Source organism: Mustela lutreola, chromosome 9, assembly GCF_030435805.1.
Source record: "Mustela lutreola isolate mMusLut2 chromosome 9, mMusLut2.pri, whole genome shotgun sequence".
NCBI classification, from domain to species: Eukaryota; Metazoa; Chordata; class Mammalia; order Carnivora; family Mustelidae; genus Mustela; species Mustela lutreola.
In genome coordinates, this window is record NC_081298.1 from 18758545 (window position 1) to 18780892 (window position 22348).

The 22348-nt window shown below is 54.3% G+C and overlaps 1 protein-coding gene across 1 annotated transcript; it reads left to right on the forward strand.

The window, feature by feature from the left end:
* The first annotated feature begins 1203 nt into the window (after positions 1 to 1203).
* MAFB (MAF bZIP transcription factor B) lies at positions 1204 to 4216 on the forward strand. Its single transcript, XM_059133228.1, has one exon. The coding sequence runs from the start codon at positions 1224 to 1226 to the stop codon at positions 2193 to 2195; it is 972 nt and encodes a 323-aa protein (XP_058989211.1). The 5' UTR covers positions 1204 to 1223; the 3' UTR covers positions 2196 to 4216.
* The last annotated feature ends 18132 nt before the right edge of the window (positions 4217 to 22348 follow it).

The window sequence follows — 22348 nt, forward strand, 5'->3', positions numbered from 1 at the left end:
ACCGTCCTAATCTGGCCTCAGCCCCAAGCCTTGGGAGCTCAGGGTTCCGTGCGTCTGGCTGGGGAATGGAATCCAGAGCCTTTCGGCCCATTCTCCACCCGCTCCCTTCATCCTGTGCTTTTGTGGATGGGGTGCGCGCGGGGAGCGGCTGGGCAAGGGGAGTCCTGTCTCCGAACTCGGCCACCGCACCCGCCAGGAGGGGACCGGCCCCTGCTTGGCCTGAGGAGGGTCCCCTGAGACTAGGAGTTGGATTTGAACACAACTCTTGGAGCAGCAAACCCACCCCCAAAGCACAAACACGCGCAGACCTGCAGAAACACAGGCAGGCGCGGCACACACTCCTCCGGCCCGCAGCGGCGCGGCCCACGGAGCGTCTCCCACTGCGCGGGGGACGCTGGGGAACAAAGGGCCCGAGAGGTGTCGTCCCGCCGCTCCTTCTGAGCCTCCTTGGGGGTGACACGGGCTGGGGGTGGGGGAGCGAAGGGTAAAGAGCCAGGAGAGCTCGCTGAGGGGTGGAAGGGGCGGCCCGGCCTAGGTGGAGGGGGCGCGCGCCCCGAAGGCGAGCGGGCGGGGCCCGGGGCTCAGGGGGAGGGTGTGGGGGGCTGGGCCCGGGATCGCCGTCCCACTGGGCTCCAGCCCTCCGCCAGGCCTCCCCGGCTCTCCGCCGGCTCGGGCCGCCAGTCAGCTGACGCGGGGGGCGGAGGAGCTGTCAGGCGCGCCCCGCCCTGCGCCGCCGGGCCGCAGGGGCTGAGCAGCCATTGGCCAGCGCGCAGGGCCGCCCGGGCCCCCGCGCCCCGGTGACATCAGGAAGGCGATAAAAGGCAGCGGCGGCGCCGGATCCAGCACAGCTGCACCGCCGGGCTGCGAGCGGCTGCGATCGGGAGAGCCCAAGAGCAGGAGAGCTAGAGAGCGAGCGGCGGGCGCTTGCCCGGCGCCTCCCCTCCGCCCGGCCGCGCGCCCCGCTCGCCTCTCCACCCCTCCCGACTCGGCCCGGCCCCGGCGCGGCCACAGCCCCGAGCTCTGGGGAGGCGCGGGCAGCCTCGGGACTCTCCGGCGCGCCGCCGCGTCCCCAGACAAAGGCTTGGCCGGCGGCCCCGGCCCGCTGCGCCCTCGGCTCCCCGCCTCCCGGGCTCGCCGCTCATCGCCCCCGCTCTCGGCTCGGCGCGCCCCGGCCGGCCGCAAAGTTTCCCGGGCGGCAGCGGCGGCAGCGCCTCGCGTCAGCGATGGCCGCGGAGCTGAGCATGGGGCCCGAGCTGCCCACCAGCCCGCTGGCCATGGAGTACGTCAACGACTTCGACCTGCTCAAGTTCGACGTGAAGAAGGAGCCGCTGGGGCGCGCGGAGCGCCCGGGCCGGCCCTGCACGCGCCTGCAGCCAGCCGGCTCGGTGTCATCCACACCGCTCAGCACGCCGTGTAGCTCGGTGCCCTCGTCGCCCAGCTTCAGCCCCACCGAGCAGAAGACTCACCTCGAGGACCTGTACTGGATGGCGAGCAACTACCAGCAGATGAACCCGGAGGCGCTCAACCTGACACCCGAGGACGCGGTGGAGGCGCTCATCGGCTCGCACCCAGTGCCCCAGCCGTTGCAGAGCTTCGACGGCTTCCGCGGCGCGCATCACCACCACCACCACCACCACCCACACCCGCACCACGCATACCCGGGAGCCGGCGTGCCCCACGACGAGCTGGGTCCGCACGCGCACCCGCACCATCACCACCATCACCAAGCGTCGCCGCCGCCGTCCAGCGCAGCCAGCCCAGCTCAGCAGCTGCCCACCAGCCACCCTGGGCCCGGGCCGCACGCGGCCGCCGCGGCGACGGCAGCTGGCGGTAGCGGCAGCGTGGAGGACCGCTTCTCCGACGACCAGCTCGTGTCCATGTCGGTGCGCGAGCTGAACCGCCACCTGCGGGGCTTCACCAAGGACGAGGTGATCCGCCTGAAGCAGAAGCGGCGGACCCTGAAGAACCGGGGCTACGCCCAGTCGTGCAGGTATAAACGCGTCCAGCAGAAACACCACCTGGAGAACGAGAAGACGCAGCTCATTCAGCAGGTGGAGCAGCTTAAGCAGGAGGTGTCCCGGCTGGCCCGCGAAAGAGACGCCTACAAGGTCAAGTGCGAGAAACTCGCCAACTCCGGCTTCAGGGAGGCGGGCTCCACCAGCGACAGCCCCTCCTCTCCCGAGTTCTTTCTGTGAGTCGTGGCCGGTCCCGGCCCCCGCCCTTGCCCCGGCCCGGACTCCCAGCCCCGTGTCCCCAGACCCGGACTCCCCCGGATCCTGTCCCTGCCACGGCCCCAGCCTTGACCTGTTTGACTTGAGGGAGAGGGAGGAAGGGCGCGCGGGACGCGGGCGACGGGAGTGCGCGCGGGCAGGCAGGGGACCTTGGCCAAGGCGAGAGCGGCGCGCGCCAGCGCCGCCTCTTAGACTCGAGCAGAGCCAGAGCCAGACGAGGGGGTGGGAAGTCCCGGAGCAACTTTTCTCCAGGCTGGAGGGAGGCAAGGCATAGTCCCGAGGAGTTGCCAAGGCCGTCTGGAGACTCCTGGCTTTCTGAACTTTGCGCGTTAAGCCTGGGCCGCTGCCTCGCAGCCCGGAGCGCAGTCCAACCCAGGAAAAGAGCAGCGAGGAGAGGAGAGGAGAGGGACCCTGGCGTCCCGGCAGGCGCGAGGCGAGGCTGAGCGAAGGAAGGAAGGAAGGACAGAAGGACCTGTCCGTCCAGGGTCCGGAGAACACTGGCTCTCAGCCCAGAGACGCGGGCCTCAGTTAGGACGTTCTGCGCGCAATTCTCATCAATTTTATTGCCTGCTCGATTATATAGAAAAAATACGAAAATCTGCATTAAAAATATTAATCCTGCATGCTGGACATGTATGGTAATAATTTCTATTTTGTACCATTTTCTTGTTTAACTTTAGCATGTTGTTGATCATGGATCATAACCCCCTTGTTTCTTTGAGTGAGAAGGGATGGCAGTGCAGAGACTCCAGCGGCTGCTTGCCGGGGTTCAGTCCCGGCTGTCGGCTTGTAAATACCCGCCCCGCCAAACCGCTTAGAGAACGTGGCAGCAAGCTGAGTGTCTTCGTTTGGGTTTATTATTATGGCATTATTTTTTGTAAGTAAATAAAAAAAAAAGTTCTGGGCATTTTGCATCAGAAAACAACGTTGTCTTGGGGCACCCTTGGAAGTTGCATGTTTTCTCCCCTTTCCTGTCTCCATTTGGTCCTCTTGTCCCTTCCGCTTCAGTTTTCAATTTTGTTAGTGTTGAGAGAAAGAGGACTGGGGTCGCAACTCCTGAGTACCAGGGCAGGGCAGCTGTCCACTTCTGCACCCCACAGCAGCAGGACTGTCTTCGCTCCCACCTGGTCTTTTGACTAAATTGACACCCTTCATTAGCAAGGAAAGGAAAATAGATAATATTTGCTTTTTAATGCCACCGGAATCACCCCAGGGTCCCTTCAAAAGCCTCCAGGCCCTTGCTAATTGCTGTGGCAGCGGAGCTTTTAGGGCGAGTGGGCTTGGCCAGCCCGGACACTGCCCAAGGGGTGACCTAAACTTGTGTTGAACCAACCGCCACACTCAGAAAGTACCAGAAACCCAGACATTGGCAAGTAATTTTGCAACTTTCAAGCGCGTCCTTTAGACCAACACATTATGTGTTTTTTTTTTCCCCTGCTTTTGAGACAGCAGGTGAATTATTGGTGGTGTCCCCCCCAGCCCCCTTCAGTTGTATAGTAGCTATAGGGAAAATCTGGGTGTTTTTCTTATTACCTTTTTTTTTTTTCCCTGCAGGTCAGTAAAAGGATTTAAGTTGCACTGACAAAAATACCAAAATGAAAGCGTATTTTTTAGTTCCCATTTGAAATTGCTGGCGCTGCTGGCCAGATGCATTTTTGAGTTTGTATTAGTTGATAAATTAACAGTAATAACAAGATTGTATGAACCGCATGGTGCTTGCAGTTTTAAATATTGTGGATATTTGTCCTGCATCAGAAACGAGCTTCGGTTTTTACGGATTCAACTGTGTTGAAATCAAATTTGCTGCAACAGAAATTTGTTTTTATTTCATGTAAAATAAGGGATCAATTTCAAACCCTGCTTATGATATGAAAATATTAAAACCTAGTCTATTGTAGTTTTATTCAGACTGGTTTCTGTTTTTTGGTTATTAAAATGGTTTCCTATTTTGCTTATTAAAACCATGGAAATGGTGTTTATTTGGATGAGTCTGCGTTCGCCTGACTTTGACTTTCTTCTCTTGCCTTTTTAAGAGTCGCATCAATCTGGGGACATTCTTACCCCCCTCCCCAACCCATGGAGAAACAGACCATGTCTGGGCAAATCTCTCCCTTGCTTGTGTGTATGGACGTGAGGCTCAAATATGTTTCTGCTTCTCACTCTAGGTAGAGATCTCATTCGGATCTGGTTTGTGAGCTGAGAGGCACACACTTTTGGGGGGCATTCAGGCTTGGGGATCAGGACTAGCCTGCTAGCCTGATGGCTCTGTGGTAGAGATTGGCCGATCCCTGGAAGCTGGAGCTTCCTGATGGGGAAGTGAGGTCTTTTCGGCAATCAGACTCAGTTGGTCCTGTCACTCTGGCCCTTCTGTTGCCAACTTTCTCCTGCCGGTGCATCTTCCTGCCCAGAGCGAGAGTGCCTGCTTGCACTGAGTGGAGGCCTTTGCCCCCTTTCCCAGGGCTTGCAGAAGCAAATGGAATCCAGCACCAGGTCTTGGGGCAGAAGACCCTTCAGACTGGAAGCGCTTCCTTGTGGACCTGTGTGTTGCGGGTGGTGTGTTCTGGGCACGCATGGAACCTTCAGACCCACAGAAGGGCACTGAGTGGCTGGACCAGGATTTCAGTGACTTTCCAAATTGGGGGCCAGACAGGGTTTGGGGCATTATTCTGGTACAGTGACTCTGCCTGTAGACTGGGAGCTGGGCCAAGCTCCTTTCCTTTTCCATACTCTTAGAAGAGTCAAGATCTCCCACCTAGGTACCCCCAACTGCCCCCTCAGCCTTCTTGGAATCCTGTCTAGAATTCAGAGTTGGCTTCATTTCTGAGGGTCAGGGTGAGATCCATCCACTCCCATCTCTCCCAAATCCAGAAAGGTCCTCAGTTCCTTTGGCGATGGCTGGGTCCAAGGGGCTTCTGATCTCCTCAGGCCCAATATCTGCAGTCCCAGAGACTCCAGCCTTGGGGTTCCAGCCCTGGGGTTCTCTGGCCCAGCGTTCCTAACTTGGAACTTCGGGACCTGAATGGGACGGTGTAAGGAACTCAGGCTGCAGAGCCCCAGCTCAGAGCTAGAGCCAGGAAGAGCGGGGGAGAAGGAAGCGAAGGCTAAAACTAGCAGGGAGTAGCTCTTGGCCCAGGATCGCTGGAATCCTGGGGGTGATGGTCAGGGTCTGGTAAAGACAGACCAGGGAAAAATCCCAAATGTAAGGATGCAAATATTACCCACAGTGATTTACATTTAATGGTGCTTAGGTGTTATTTAGCAGAAATCAGAGGTTCTAGCTCGAATTAAATTCCAAGGCCCAGTTCATTTCCCTCACCCAGAGAGGTACCTGACACGGAAGACTCTGGCTGTGATCGGGTAGGAGGATGGTGGCTGAGTCTGGCTCTACCCGAGTGTGTACGGATGACGAAGCAAGAGGCTGTGACTAGGTGGGTAGTTGTGTGTACAAGTGCACACACACAAACTTGATAAGAGCACATACACAAGTACAAGGGTATCCCCTGTGGAGCGAAAGAGATCTCTCTCCGCCAGGCTGAGCACTGGAAGGGGCCCCTGATGCACGGATCCAGAGACCAGGAGGGATCACCTTGATTCCTTGTCGTGGAGGTTTGACAACCCTTGGAATAACACCAAGCGGCATCTCCCACCTCTGGAGTCACCTGGACTCTGCTTGAACAGCTTCTGGGCTGGGGAGGGTTGAAAACTTCAAGGCACTGGTTTTCCTTCTCCAGATGCCAGAAACACAGACACCAGCCCAGTGACGACCAGCGTCTAGGATGACGCCGTGGGTCGGCCTTTTCAGAGTGACCCATTACATCTCTGAGAAGGTGACCACCCCGCCACAAAGTCCTACTGACACACTGACACCGAGATACACAGACACCCACCCACACCCGGCACCCACACCGGTGTCCTGGCAGGTGCCCCGTGTCCCAGCATGAACCCACTATCTGAGCGCCCGTGGGCGCCGGACACTCGCGGGCTTGAGCCGGGTAGAGCCGGCAGCGCAGCGGAGGAGGCCGAGACCTTGAGAGACTCCGGGGCAGAGCAGCCCCAGCCCCTGCCACATCTCAGCCCGCAGCCCGCGGTCTCGACCCGCCGCCACGGCGCAGAGCGGGCGCCCGCGCGCTCAGGAAGAATAGCTAACTGGGTCCAGAGACCGTGCGGCCGTTGGCAGCCCCGTGGCTCCCGGCAGTCCCCGGGCTCCTGTTCGATTCCCACCGCTCCCCGCGGCTCGCGGGCCCCTTGCTATCCTCCGCGACCCCGGGGGCAAAATCCTCCCAGCGCCTGGAGTCTTCCACGCCCACACCGGGGCCACGCAGCCAGCCTGGCGCCTGCACCGGAGGACGCATACCGAGTCAGACACACAGACCCCGCGACGCACGACGGGGGCACACACGGGCCCTGGGAAGGTCGCTCGCTCCAGGCTGAGCGGCCCGGGTCAGGTCCTGGGGCGGCCCGGGTCAGGTCCCGGCCGGAGCGAACTGCCTAACACGCCTCGCGCCCTGGGACCCCGGTCGGCCCGGTGTGCGGAAGACTGTGCCCACGGGATCGGTCGCCGCCACCGTCCGCGGGGGGTCGGGGATGGCGCTCAGCGCGGCATCCCGGGAGCCCGAGGTTCAGACCCGCGCGGCAGGGGTGGAGGCATCGGTCCCGCTCCGCGGCCTCCCGCGACCTTAATCTTTACCATTTCCCTTTCCTTCAGCCCTTCCTAGGTAAACTCTTCACTTCGGAAAACTTTCTCCCTACGTTTTCCCTCCCAGTCCCTTCTGTTTTTCCTCCGGGCGCAGCCTGGCGAGGAAGGGCTCCGGCTGCGGACTCGGAGGTGTCCGGTAAGTGCGAGGAGGCGCCGGGGCCGGGAGATGAGGTCTGGCGGCCCCGAGCCTCCGCGCAGCTCCGGCTCGAGCCAGCGGCTCTGGGCTCTTGCCCTGACCGCTCCGACTCCCCAGCTTTCCCTTCCAGCCGACCCGCCGGCAGCAGGACTGGTGGGGACCGACCTCCAGCAGGGTCCCCGCTGGCGCTGACTGGAGAGCAGGCCAACCTGGCTGTCCGGGAGCCAGGAGCTAGGCAAGCTGGGGCCCGGGCCTTAGACCCAGACCCCTCTTTTGGTCACAGCCGGGCTTCCTTCGGTCCAGGGTCTCTGCACATTTTTGTGGCAGGATCAACCCAGGTCCCTGTCCGAGGCGCCCCACCTCCATCCCACGCACAAGCTTAACTGTCCTCTCTGGCTCAGAGTGGGAGCTGCCAGAACCCAGCAGTGTATGGTCATTTGGCTTTTTCTGTGACTAGAACTACAGCTTCTGCCAGGCCAGGCAGCCCCCACCCCAACACACACTCCCTCAGCCACCCACCCCTCCCCCTCAAGTTCTTTCTCCATGGGCCCAGGGGAAATGGCTGGGTTTAGAGATTCCAGTGGGTCCCTTACTTGCTTACAGATGCAAACCCTGCTTCTGAGCCCCTGCTTTCAGAAAGGAAAGCCCAGAACCAGCCTCTTGCATAATGCTTCCCTATACAGCCAGCTACCTGAGGGCCCAGCCTTTCCTCCCAGAGATAGTGGTGTTTGGATTTGTTATGTAAGGAGGGGAGGATTAGAGGTTTACTCTGCCCCTCCTCCCCCCACCAAAATAAAAGTCTGCAAAGGGGTTCCTTTTGCAGACCGCATCCTTTCCATCAGCAGCCCTCCTAAAAGGAGGCAGTCTGGTTAGAAGAGCTGCTCCCTAGCTTGGGCCCAGCAGAGTACCCTCCAGAGACAAGCCAGCTTGCAGTGCAGGGAGAGTCCCCAGTCCAGGCTGGACCCATGGGGGTGGGAGAAGCCCTCCTAAGGCTACCCGAGCTGGGCCTACCTGGCTCTGGGGACTAGCTTGCCACTGGGGAAGGCCATTGCTGCTGCCTCTGCTGCTGTTGGAGTTTCGTCCTTTCTGCAGTTTCTGTTCCTGAGAGCAGGCTTCCAGGCCATGGAGAGCCCCCCTTTCAGCTGGGGAGCACACATTCCTGGGCCTTGCACGCCCATCTGCCTCATGTTCTACTGGTTTTTTCCATGCATCTTCCTCATATCTGAATGCCTTTCCCCATTGTGCTACACATATTATCTTAAAAGATACGTTTAGATAAGAGAATCAGAGCTAACTGTTCTCACTTGCGAGAAATTAAATGTCGGAGAGAGGTTGCAGCTCCAATTTGGAAAACCGCTTAAATTATTAATAAGGGTTTGCTCCAAAGCAAAATTCCACGTTAGCTGCCCTTCTGCATTCTTTGCATGTGAGGTTGTTTTCCTGTAAGATAGCAGCTGCTTGTTAAACATTCCTTTTTATTTGTATCAAAAGGGGATGCTGTCCTCAGGCTGGTAGAGCAGCCACGGAGTCGATGAGAGAAGACCAGATACTTTCTGGAAGAAGCCAGGTTCAATGTGAGAAGGGGGCAGAAGGCCACAAATTCAGTGTCGCCGTGCTTTCTTTTATAGAGCTCTGTGCATTTTACTAGGGTTTGTACTTCTTCCAGTAGATAGATGAGAGTGGGAAGCCTAGAGGGTGCTCATTTCTGAGCTGGAGAGAGTGAGGCAGGAATGGAACCTGGCTTGTGATGCCCCCATCAGGAATCAGGAGCTCACTTTCAAGTCCCTCTCTTTCTTCTGATGTCACTTTCACTACCTTGACCCTGCAAGGGTCCCCTGCACCTGTTTCCCGGGTGAGGTCCTGGGCTAGGACTGGTCTGGGCATTTAGCTCTGCTTTTCCTGAGTGGGTAGCAAAGCGCTGTACTTCCCAATGCATAGGCTTGGCCTCTGCCTTCCTTTGTGTCCTGGGAGCCGGAGCCTGGTACACCTGTCCCTTTCCTCCGACAAGGGGCATCAGGTCACAGGGCACAACAGGTGTGGCCAAATCATGAGGTTCGTCTTGTTATGGCATTTCACTTAGCTCTCTGAATGAAGTGTGGGTGGCTGTTGTCCGTGAAGATCAGACATGGGTAAGTAGGCCCAGTGTCACCCAGTGAAGGACCTGAAGCTCGAGTCCCCACCTATGTGATACCAAAAGTTGTATTTTTGCCATCAAACCCCATAAGTTCACAATCTCTTCTCTGAAACAACCTGGGAGCAAGGGGGTAGGGTGTGGGGGTGGTAGAACGCTTAGGGGAAAATAGAGAGGGGTGGGAAATAACCCTTTTTGGGGGGAGTTTCCTTTCTAATTCCCTTTGCATAGCGTTTTCACTTTCTTGGGTGTGTAATTACTGTTCTCCATCCACAAGGCTCCCTGCCCAGACATGGAGATGGGCAATGGGCTCTTGCAGAACCAGAACAAATATGACAAGGGGGTTGGAGGGAAACTGTAGCTCTGTCTCCCATTTCAATCGCTCATAGAGAAGCCAGCAGCTTGTGGTGGTCCTGGTGTGTGTGGGTGGGGACATTGCTGGTTTGGGCATTGCTAGCTTGGGACACTGGTGCTTTTCAAAATTCATCAACAGACCCCTCACCCTTCCTGTGTTCTCGGTTGAACTTTCCAGTACATGGATCATAATTAGCAGAGCAAGTGTCTATAGGAGAAGGAGCCTCTGGGTGAGGCAATTTGGATGGAATCATCCTTAGTTTAACCACAGCTGTTTCTGGTGTGGTATAGAAACACTGGACCTGCACAAGACGTGTTTACACTCTTAAGTCAGGCACAGGCATCAACATGTATGCATCTCACGCTTATATGCCCAGAGGCAGGAGTGTAGGTGCACATGCTTAAGTCCGCGTGCACTTCTCTGCTCTATATATGTAAACGCTCTCATACCGTGGCCACAAAATGTGCACAATGTTGCATATACCCGAATGGATTTATGCTGACGTTGAACCACAGTGATCCTGCATGTATAACACTCACGTGGGTCCATGCACATCTTCATACGCCCACACGCACCGACATACGTGCATTGCATATTGAACACTGGCCTTCGCACTCATTTGCACACAAGCACCATGTAACGAGTGAAATGTGGCACTGGTGGGGTTAATGGAGGCCCAGGCTCCCATAAATATTTATATGAAGCACTCAAGATCTCAAAGTGAGAGAGGAGAGCTCTCCCCACACGCCCCTGTAAATCACGCAGCTGCTTTGAGTTACCAGTCAGATGGAGGCTGCGTGATGGGACTTGCTCCGGGGCCGATGCTCACACACACGCTGGTGCACACGGCCCTCTCTGGGCCTCCAGCAGACATCCCAGCAAACGTGTTCAGGTTGGTCTCCACTCCCAGGACCCTTCTGGGAGCTTGGAAAGGAAGCATTTCCAGGCTGCTGCCGCTGCAGATGCAGAGTTGAAGGGGGAACAAACCGCTGTCCTTATCTGAGACTTGGCATCTCCAGGGAAGACAAAAGTTATCCTGGAGAGATGGCATGTGGGGGCCTGGTGAGCAGGTGGGTGCAAGAGTGAGGTGGGAGTCCCAGGCCAATCCAGGCTCCGGCTTCTGGAGCTGCTCTGACCCACCAGAACTTTGGGTCTCAGGAGCCCACTGTCCCACTTCTTTACAGCAGCTGCAGTCCTGTGTTCGGTGAATCCTCTGCTTCCAGGCCTGCCACCCAAGACTATTCATTCAATCACTGCACAAATATTTGCTGTGTGTCTCCCATATGCCAGGCATTGTGTTGGCAATATAACAATGAGCAAAGCCAGAAATCCTCCCAGTAAAAGAATCCTCATGGAGTTTATCATCTAGTAAGACAGGACAAGTGAGCAGTTAGGTATTAAACTAATCAGTGCACAGTTTTGAAAGGAGAAAGCAGAACTGGACCTCTGAGAGCATCTATACTACAAAGAAGTTGACATAGACCGGGGAAAGAGTAATCCGGGAGGCTTCCTGGAGGAGGTGATATTTGAACGAAGCTATGAAGCCTGATAGACAACACCCAAGTCAAATGGGCTGGGAAAGAACCTTCTGGGTCTAAATTTCTTTCTGGAATAGGCTCCTCAGGATACATGCTTGAGTTATTCCCTCTACCTGAACCATCTTCCCCCAGATAAAGCTGTGGCAGTCTCTCTCACCCCCTCTACCTCCTTGCTCAGATCTATCTCTCCTTCTTAATGAGGCTTATCCTGACCCCTCTACCTGATCTGGCAACCTGCTCCTTTCCTCTTTCCTGGGCCTTCCAGATCGGCCTTATTCTGTTCTGGTTTTCCTCTTCTTCTCTCCCCTCTCCCCGCACCTCCCCCATAATGCTAATCACCTTGGAACACTGGATTATTTATTCATCTATTGCTTGCTTTCTGCCTTTTCCTGCCAGCACATAAGCTCTGTGAGGTCCATGTCCGATGGCTGTTTGGTTCACTAATGTTCCCAAGCACCATGAGTGGTGCCTGGCATTGGTGAGGTAGTAATTGGCTTAATGAATATGCCAATTGAGTAAAATGTATTTAAAGAAGATAGGAGTCAGGGCGCCTGGGTGGCTCGGTGGGTTAAAGCCTCTGCCTTCCACTCAGGTCATGATCCCAGGGTCCTGGGATGGAGCCCCACATGGGGCTCTCTGCTCAACAGAGAGCCTGCTTCCTCCTTTCTCTCTCTCTGCCTGCCTCTCTGCCCACTTGTGCTCTCTATCTGTCAAATAAATAAATAGATAAAATCTTTAAAAAAGTTATTTAAAGAGGAAAGGGGTAGTTTCTGTGAAAGCATGGCTTTGAAGGCATATCTATCTGTCTATCATTTATCTATCTATTGTCTGTCTTATCTATGTCTACCCATCCATGATCTCTCTATTATCTGTATCAATCTAGCTTTTGATACTCCTTAAAATAAATACTGCTATTTTTTTTTTTTTTTTTAAAGATTGTTTGCATGTCATCCACCAAAATCTTGTATCCCTCAGAGGTGCACTTTGGGACACATTCTGGTACCTGTGGGGAGAGACACTGACCTCTGGTATGAGAGGCAGGTTGGGGGGGGCACCGTGGGGACAGGAGGGAGGGAAGCCTGGGAGGGGGCCTGACCAGAGCTCAGCCTCATTGTTTCCCCCTAGATTTTTGGTGGGTCTTTGAAGAGGAAAAAGGCAGGGGTTGGTGGATCAGAGACGGGTCTTGGTGGGCTTCAGACGGCAGGGAACAAGCCAGCTTCCCTCCTGTTTCTGATCACCTTTTCTTCCCCAATTTATCCACCACATCTAATCTCCTGCAGAAGAAAGGACTCCTCTTCCCCCTTTTCCTGTTGCTTTCTGAGCTGAGAAGAAAGCCTCCTAAATACTTTGTCCCTCTGACAAGTTATTTTTAAAAAGAAATAATGTCTCTAAATCTAACATTTGTGATGATTTTTTTTTTTTTTAAAGAAAACACTCCACAAATCAGCAGCTTTCTTGTTTTAAGCAATCGCTAGGGTTTGGAGAGCAGGCTGCTTGGTAAACACACTTGGTGAACATCCAGAAAAGATTGTATTCCGTGTCCTCAAGTCAAAATCAACCTTCCCCAAGCTCCTGTTTTTGTGTTTCATTGATGCAGGAAGAGGCTTTCTAAAAGAGGAACGCAGATGAAGAGAGATTGACACGGTTCCCGAGGACATTCCTTGTGCACAGTCGGGGCTGGAAAATGGAAGCGCGTCTGTGAGCAGCCCTCTGACCCCCTTCCACTCCCTTGAGCTCTTCACGACTTTTGGTTCTTTAGCTCACACCGCAAGGAATCAGGCATCAGGACATTTCACAGATAGGTAAATAGAGTCAGGCACCTTTTGCTTCTAATCAGAGCCTGGAGAATTTGTATCTCCAGTTGGCAGCTAATCCCACTGGCCTGTGAGCTCCTCCAAGTCCCTATTGTTCTACTTCTTGAGAAAGAAGCCGATCTCTTGGGGACAGATCTGCCTTCATATCCCCTCTGTGATGCATGCTTCTGGCGTTTTCTACCACCGCACCTTAGTTTGGAATGTCCCCACTTTGTTCTGGGATCGTTCCCAGAGTCTCATAAACTCGTCTTCCCGGCCCCACCCTCGACTGACCCCTCTCAGGCTGCCAGGGTCCTCTTCCAAAAGTTTACCTCTGGTCTCATCACTGTCTTGTTTGCAAAATCGACAGCCCACTAGTCTGTCTTTGCCCCGAAAGAGAGCAATTGCCTCAAATTCCAATGCCACCTAAACCGTGCCTTTGGCAGTCCAAGATGCTGAGCCAGATTCTGAGGCGATTTGGGAAAGGTCAGAGGGCAGGAGCAAAGCATGGAGGCCCTTGGGAAGCATCTGTCTGGTTCTGAGATGAGAGCCTCAAACGGAACCCCTACTTGCCTGTCTGCCCAGCTTATGTCTCTTCGGGGTCAACAGAGTGACCTCTCCCTGGGTTTTATACTTTTCTATAGTAGGGAAGTCATACATCAGTTGGATTACAGACATCACGTATCTAAAAGACTTCCCTTTTGCTTGAGGTCTCCAAAAAGGTTGGCTCCATGGGGTTCTCTTGGGTGGCCCTCCTTCCTGGCTCTGTTTGCCCGAGGGAGGAGAGTGTACCCAAAAACCAAGAAAGGTCCAGAAGCCCTGCTCTCAAAAAGTAGCAACATTTGTTTGAACGTGATGAAATTGTTGATTTGTAGTGGATTCATTTCACAGACTACAGACCCGCAAGCCTGAAGTCCGTTCTTGGGACTCCATCAGGGCATATTGTAAAAGTGTTGGTTTGCGGGGAGCAAAAGCACTTGGTGAGTACTAGGACCCAGAATGGGATCACTGAGAACATACAATGTCTGACTCCTGTTTCCATCTTTGAGAGGGACACCAGGGGCTCTGGCCTTAGAGGTCCTTATTTGACAAACACTTTCTGTGTGCCTGGTAGTTAAGCGTTTCTCAGCTAGTTATTCGTGTAACCCATATGTTAACTCTATGAGCCAGGGGGATAGCGCTATCCTGGTTTGCTGGAGGAGGAAACAGAATCATACAGAGAGGTTAAACAAGTTGCCCAAGATGCACAGCTAGTAAGTGGCAGTGCTGGGATTTGAGAGTAGGCAGTCTAATCCAGAGTCTGTGCTTTTGACTCTTACATTCTTTTTTTTTTTTTAAGAGTTTATTTATTTATTAGACAGAGAGAAAGAGATCACAAGAAGGCAGAGAGGCAGGCAGAGAGAGAGAGGGGAAGCAGGCTCCCTGCTGAGCAGAGAGCCTGATGTGGGGCTTGATCTCAGGACCTTGAGACCAGGACCTGAGCCTTGACCCACTAAGCCACCCAGGCGCCCCATTGACTCTTATATTCTTGAGCCTGGGGGTTGGATGATGGGTGAGGCAGAATTTGCAACTGGCTGAAAAATGCTTCTGGGATTTTATTCAGTGGAGACTTGACTCTGAGAGTCAAGTACCCACCCCACACCTTCAGACCACCCTGCACCAACCTTCTGAGCCACCTGGGCTCCACTGAGGACATTGCTTTCTTTTTTAAAAAATTCTTTTTATTGAGGTAAAAGGAACACATAACTTTATATTACTTTCAGGTGTACAACATAATGATTTGGTATTTGTATATATTACGAAATGATCACCATAGTAAGTCTAGTTAACATCTGTCACCATACAGAGTTACAAATTTTTTTCTTGGGATGAGAAGAGATGTTGCTTTAAAATGAATTTTTCTGAGGTATCGGCAATTAGTCCTGCTCAGAAACCATCTATGGCTCTCTAGCACGTCCAGGGCCCTCTCCAAGTTCTTTGGCCTGGCCTTTAGGGCCCTGTGCCATGAACCTTGCCCCTCCATCCTTCTCTCAACATCCTGTGCTCTGGTCACAGAGACACCAGTCCCTGCGTTGGGTTCCCTAGCCTTCCTACATTGGCCCGAGCTGCTGCCCTGTGAAGTTCTCTGCCTTCATTGTCCACTCCTCTTTACACCACCTCCTTTTCAGACACTTCTAGGCCACCAGTGCCAAAAGAAAAACACTCTCTTGTTTCTGAAATCCTCATTGGGTCCAGAGTGGGGCCCTGGAAGCAATTCAGGCTGTGGAGCCAGGTGGACCTGGGGGTAGACCTTGCCCCTCTTTTCCTCAGTGAGGGTGGGGGAGGACTTAAGAAATTCACTTTGCCTCTTGGAGCCTCTGTTGCCTCTTGCTAAAATGGGGAGTATGTTGCCCCCCCCTCTTCTGGCTGCAGGTGCAGGAGAGATGTGTGGGGACACAGCCTGTCTGTGATATAAGATGGGTGCTGGGGCGCAGTGAGTGCTGGCTGCTGGGATGATGACGGGCAGGGCTGGGCCAGTGACTGTCACCCCAGGAAGATGCAAGCTCAGGAGAGGGCTGGGAAGGAGGTGGGACTTCAGGAAATGCTCCCAGAAGCAACTTGGAAGGCTAGACTTAGCCGCAAGCCCAGACTCCCGCATTGCAGCTGAGAGACTGTCAGGCAGGTCCAACCGGTTCCTCTGGCCAGGATCTCGGCTGAATTCACACTGAAATTGATTGGCAGGGAAGGCCCTGGAAGGCAGCGTGCAAACCCCAGCAGGAGCTCCTGGGAAGTGGGATTTACAGCTGTGAAAGTACTGTGGGAAAGAAGCTGGAGTTTCAGCCCTGAGTGCGAATATTCTCACCCCCACCGGCTCTTTCCAGATGCTCAGAGCCCAGGGAGCCTTGAATGACAGGGTTTGCCAGCATTTCCTGGCATGGTCACCATGCAAACTTGCCACCCATCTAGGGAACCACTTTTTGGAGGGAACATCTTGAGTTTAGGCCGAGGGCTTGTGTCCCTAACTAGGTGACAACATAGTTGGGTTTTTGGAAGCAGGGTTTGCATGAGTCCGTGTGGGATCACTGTGTCCTGGTACATGCGTGTGCCCCCGGCTCATGGAAGAGTGTGTGTGCCCGCGTGTGCCCAGCCACAGAAACACAGTGTGCCCCTGGGGTGCAGGTGGGGGACCCACAGTATTAGAGAGTTTGCTTCCTTCTCAAGGTGTCAGATTTTATGTCAGCTGAATGGAGCTATACTCACGTCAAAGTTAAAATCTCCTTCGTGCCTGTAGAGAGTTTGATGAAGTTTTCCTGAGGCACCGTAGGTGCCTGACAAACAGTGATAGATTTTTCATTGTGTCATAATCTAGTAACACCGTCGTTAGGAGCGCAGACTCTGAAACCAGAATGCGAGATCTACCACACACGAGCTGTGTGATTTGGGGCAAGTTCATGAGGTGCTCCCTGGTTTGGTTTCTTCATCTGTAAAATGGGCTGATCGTGTTGGTAGCTGCCTCACAGGGTGTGTCATAGAGCGCCTGGAACCGTGTCTGGGAGATGAGCAGTGCCTGGGTGTTCGCTTGTGCCTGCCGTGACCACCACCATCATCGTCACAGTCATCTTCGCGATCGTGGACCTTGCCTTATTGGCTGTTGTCAGTAGCTACTTATTCCTCCAGAGGAGAGTTTGCTGGTCGGGAGACTTCTATGGCATTCCATGCTCAGACCTTCCAGAAAGTCTCCAGGCATCATCTGGGGTAGCACATGGCCCTGAACTGGAGTCCTGCCTCACTGCTCCCCATCCCCGCCTTGGCCCTTCTGCCCACGGAGCACTGTCCACTGTGGCCTGTCCCTCTCAAGGCACTGTGGGTGGGGGGTGGGCAGCTCCCCTCCATCCCACAGTCTGCCTGCTGGCGATGGCAGCTGGCTCCTTCCCAGCCCAGAGGGATTCAAGAGCCTGGCTGGCTCAGCCTCCTGGGCTCCGAACAGCTGACCGCTGTCCACTCTTGCCTTCTTGTAAAGGTTCTCCAATTCAGGCCTCAGGAGGCCAGGGGCCAGCCTGCTGCCTCTGACCCCGGCAGGGGGTCTCACTGGGGCTGAGGCGGGTCTTCACCCTGTCACCTGGCAAGGTCCCAGTTTCTCAGACAGTTCTGGCCCAGAGCTCTGACTCCACCACCTGGCTGAGGAGGCAACCCGGGGTCCAGGCGACCTTTCTGGGCCCTGCTTCCTTTGTTTGCAGCGTGGGTGCCGTTCTATCGATCTGGCAAAGCGGCAAAAGAGGAAACGCGTGGTAACTGGTGAGTGCAGTGGTCCGCGCAGGTCGGGGGCTGTCAGCAAACACAGCCTTGGTCTAGCTTCCCCGCCAGCACTCTCTGGGCCTGGGACTGGCCCAGGGGGACGGGACATGGATAAGGCTTGAAGAGGGCAGAGGGGCTCAGACTCGCTCCCCAGCTGGGCCTTCTGATTCCCTGGGGGTGGAGAGGAAGAGGTTGAGCGGGGACCGTCCTCTCTGTGGAGTGTGTGTGTGTGTGTGTGTGTGTGTGCATGAGGGCACTGCCTCTCTACCTACTGGAAACAGGTTATGGAGCCAGAAGTCAGAGGCTGCTCACCTCAGGGCTCCCTTCCTGATGTCCCCAAGGAGCCTGAATATGGGCCATTGCCCAGCAGCTGGGAGTGGAACGTATATGTAGATTAATGAAAACATGTTCATCTTCAGGCACGAGTCGCTCATTCGCTCAACGAACAGTTGGGAGCTCTGTGTGCTCCCCACTTCTGTATCCCCAACCTCACTCCCCTGCATCCATAACCATGAGCGAATGGGAGGCTGTGCCTCCAGGAAGCAGTTCACGAAGAGACTGAGGGGTGGGCCCAAGTCTTCCTGCTAAAGTGGCTGAACTAGGATTTGAACTGAGGTCCGGCTGTCCCCAAGGCTTTGCCTCCTTGCTTCAAAGTCAGCCTTCTGGAAGTCTGGTCTCTTGAGAAGCCAGTCAGAGGCTTAAGGGAGTTTGTGGTGCAGGGTACAAGGGGGACGCCGCAGGAGGGGGGGCAGATGCACCAGATGGAGGCCAGAGGAGGGCAAGTACTGGTGGGTGGACCAAGAGAGCTTAGGAAAAGGAAGAGGCAGAGATTATGTTGGTCACGCACCAGGACAGACAGAGCTGGACGAAGGGGCCCTGGGAGGGGTGGGGTAGGGAATTAGCCTGGGTGAAATCTCGAAGGGGTGGTGGAAGAAGTTTCCAGAACAGCAAGTGGATTAGTGAGGTTTCCTATTTGGCAGCACCCCGAGGAGCAGGAAGATGGCTAGGATTGGAAAGAGGAGGCTGCGAGTAGGTCCTAAGGGGCTTGAAGGTGTCGATGGGGAGTTTGGGCTTTACCAGCCACTGTGTTGCTGCTGGGCCATGGGGCCACCGTCATGTGCATGGCCCAGCCTGTGGACATGACTGCTTGAACTGGGCGTGGACACATGAGTCAAGCTGGGCCAAAAAGCATTTACTTCCCAGGAAATTAGAAGTTGATCCTGGGCTGCCAGTCAGAGCACGGTGGGAGCTCGAATCAGGGGGAAGGGTGAGGGCAGGGAGCTGGGGCGGCCTCACCTGGGCCTTGAGCGTGAGGATCTCTGCAGAGAGGGAGGGATGAATGCTGAAAAGGTTTCAGATGGCTTACTGTGGCTGGGTATAATCGGGTCAGCCAAACCAGACTACAAATAAGTTAAAAAAAAAAAAAAAAGGAGGCAGAAAGTAAAGGCAGGATAGAAGAGTGAGATGGAACAGAAGTGACGCTATGGTTTCCATGTTCTATGGAGTTATGTCGTGATGGGTCCCTGAATTGACTCTGGGCTTCCTGGCGACCAATGGGAAGAAGGAAAAAAGATCACCTTTGAAATCTATAGTGCTCCTCAAGGAAACACAGACAAATCCACTGCTCGGGAGACATGTAGGCATTGCTGGTTCTAGGGCAGGAGGGAAATTTCCCTGGTGGATGGCCCAGTATCTGGAGAGATTTCGGTCAGTGGAGGCAGAATCCTGCTGTGGGAGTCAGAGACTCGATTCTACTGCCCACTTCATTGTGACCCTAGGTGGTTGCTTAGGCAGTCTGAGACTTCTTTTCTCCTACTACAACTTGGGGCGCGTGCTTAGAGGGTTCTGAAGGTGGCTTGGCATAGGTGATGTCAGTCCGTTGTCAGTCCAAAGGCCTAGCCTGCCTGCCTCCCTCCCTCTGCCCCTCCCTCTGAAAGCTGTCTCCCTTCAATTACCCTTTTTATTGCTCTCCTGCCCTCTCCCTGCCATAGGCTAGCTCCTCCCCGGGTCCACCCCTGCCCCTGGGCCCAGGGCACAGCTAGGTGTCTGCTGGCGTGGTGTCTCCTGGAGTCAGCAGGGCCCAGCGTGTGTCCACAATGGAACAGAATTCAGAGTCAGGACCCCACTCCCCCCATCCCCAGCCTGCATTCTCCTGTGACTTCTTCTGTGCCCAGCTCCAGGGCGGGGGGCAGGGTGAGAACCGTGCTCCCCAGCACAGCTCAGCCCCCATTATGTGCTCCTTACCTCTTCCTAGCACAAATCCCAAGAATAGAGAAATAGTTGTATGCAATAAGTTGTGTTAATATCCATTTCCTGGTGAGGACACGTGTGTCATAAGGCATGGTCTGTTTTGTCCTCCACTGCTGTGCTGGGCCACAGGGCCTGCTAGAGAGTCAGTGCTTGAAATATATTGGCTGAATGAATGAATGAATTCAACAAAACCTTGTCATGGTGGGTTCTGTGAGGTCCTGTAAGGCCAGGACCCTATTTTAGAGTTAAGAACACTGTAACTCATCTCATCTTTCTGCCTCTTTACCAGGTCACTTTCGACTCCTTCTTCAGGCCTCCCTCAGGAAAGTCACGCCACAGCTGTGGACTGGACCGAGCAACACCCCCACCCTTTGCTGTTACCCCCACCTCTTCAAGGTCTGGTCAGATTCCTGTCCCCACACGTTCACCTCCTGGGGACTGGTTATTTGGTTTCATGGCCCCCTTGAGTCCATCAGTTATGGGATTTTCAGGGCCCAGAGCAAAAGGGAGACAAGGGGCCTCTTGTTGAATGATAATTGAGAAGTTTAAGATGGCAACGGAATGTAAAAGTGAATATCACTCTTTCTAGCTGCGGGGTCTACACAGGTGACTACCTAGGTCACACGCCCGGGAAGCTGGCCCCAATTCTGTGACAGCAACGACACAGTAGGTGTAGTTTCCTGCTCCTTCCTCCTGCGCTGGGCCTAACCCAGTGCCTGGTCTTCATTAGCATCTCACTGAAACATCTGATGAATGAATGAATGAAAGCAGATTGTATAAACAGAAGTTATCTAGACTTTCTGAGCTCCTGTCTACAACATGGGGATATCTTGCTTTCCTCTCAGCCAGGCAGTGGAGACCCTCCACTTTAGGGTCATGGGATCATGGGGTGCTTGTCCTAGAACCAGTCAGAGGCAGGTGGTCAGAGGACAGCGGCTAGCTCTGTGTGGGGCCAGAGCAACCCAGCCTGATAAGACCAGTGGACTCTGCTCTCTCCAGGCAGCCAGCCCTCCTCTGATGACGTCCTCCTACCTGGCTGGAGGCCAGGGGCTGGGGAGAGGCTAGGACCTCTCTTCTGTAGAAACCCCTTTTATTGGGTATCTCCCGCATATCAGGTACGGCCCAGCGCATTTTTCGTGCATGATCTTTTACCCTCATTTGGCAGATGGAGAAATCAAAGGTCAGAGCGTAAACATGGCTTGTCCAAGGCTGCCACTCAGTTGGCAAAGGGGCAGAGGCAGCCACGAATGCCGGAGCTGTCATCTCTTAGACCAGTGCTCAGTGAGAACAAAACGTCTACCTCACGAGGGTTGTTCGCAGAATCCCACATGCGTGTGTGAGTGTGGGCTTGTTCCAGAGTACAGGCCTTGGGCAACATTTGTGTCTCCGCTCCAGAGGCTGCTGACCTTCCCCGAGGCCCGAACAGGGACTGTTCTGCAGGTCTGCCCACCCCCGAGGCCTGAACAGGGACTGTTCTGCAGGTCTGCCCACCCCCGAGGCTCGAGGCGGCGCCGGTTGCTGACCTGCTCTGGTCAGTATCACTGTCAGGCCAACCCAGCGGCCTCCGAGTCCCTGGTTTCCCTGTGCACCAGCTTCCTACACAGATCTGATTATGTATTTACTTCTGTGTCTTCATTTTTTTTATGATTAGAGAAATACTGGTTTTTAAGCTTAAAACTGTACCAAGACTTTGGGATACCTGTATAAGCTTGTTTTAAAAGATTAAGAAAAGGCAAAATGTAAACAGAAAATAAAAAAGGGCCAGAGGCCCTGATATCCTTCATTCCCACTACAGATCAGTCATGAATTTCTACACCCCCACCCCAAACACACACACACACACAGACACACAAACACACACAGAGACACACACACAGACACAGATGCCCACACAGACCCACATAGACAGGCACACACAGACACCCAGATACATACAAGCACACTCACAGATGCACACAGACACACACACATGTACACACACACACATACCCTTTCACAGACTCCAGACTGTCTGCTTTGAGAACTGGGATATGAATGTTTTCTGTGGAGGTCCCGTGTGACTGGGTCTGACTTACTCCCAGAGTAAGAACATAGCTTAATGTTATGTTCTGTCATCCCAGAGTCTTATACCTGCTCATGTCTGCCTTGTGCCTTAAAAGCATTTGCTTTCGGAAACTTGGCAAGACACTTAAAAAAAAAAACAAAAACAAAAAAACAAACGGGTCCAACCTATACCCTGTGTTATGAAACTCCTTTCCTTTTGCTTAACAACATGTTTTGGACATCTTGTCTGCACAAAGTCTGACCTCACCCTTTTTAACAGTTGCATGGTGTTCCGAAGAGCTGCAGTTTGAAACTTGTTCTTTATCATCAAGCAGCAGGGGGAAGGTCTCTGGAACAGAATGTGTTAAACAGCAGACTTCGAAGAAGGGTCCTGCTTGGGGCATCTCACCACGCTCAGGCTCCCCGAAGTGGCTGGGGACCAGGGCGGGGTGGGGATGGGGGTGGTCCGTGCACCATCTTGCAAGGCCCTTGGAGTGCCTTCCAGATGAGAAGATCTGAGGCTCAGCCAGACAGCGTTGTCTTGATGGACACAGGGGACACTGCCCTTTCAGACCTGGAGTTGCTGCCCAAAGCTGGCCAGATGTGGGGCCTGGGAACCTTTGCCGGGATGCTTTTGACCCTGTGGCTGGCAGCTTGTCCATTGCCAGTCTGCCTACCTCCAGCCTCTCAGAGCGCCCAGAGGAGGGCCTTTTCCTATTCGTGGGGGGCAGAATAATCCCTACCATGGCCGTGTCCGAATCGCCAGAACCTGCAAACAGGTTCTCTTACGATGGAAGAAAGGACTTTGCAGATATGATTAGGGTAAATGACCTTGAGATGGGGAGATTGCTGTGCATTACCTGGGTGGGGCAGATGCCATCGCAGCGCTTCTTAAAGGTG

Bases quoted from the DNA above. Each gene is read 5' to 3' on its own strand.
- MAFB (XM_059133228.1), top strand. From the start codon at position 1,224: ATGGCCGCGGAGCTGAGCATGGGGCCCGAGCTGCCCACCAGCCCGCTG.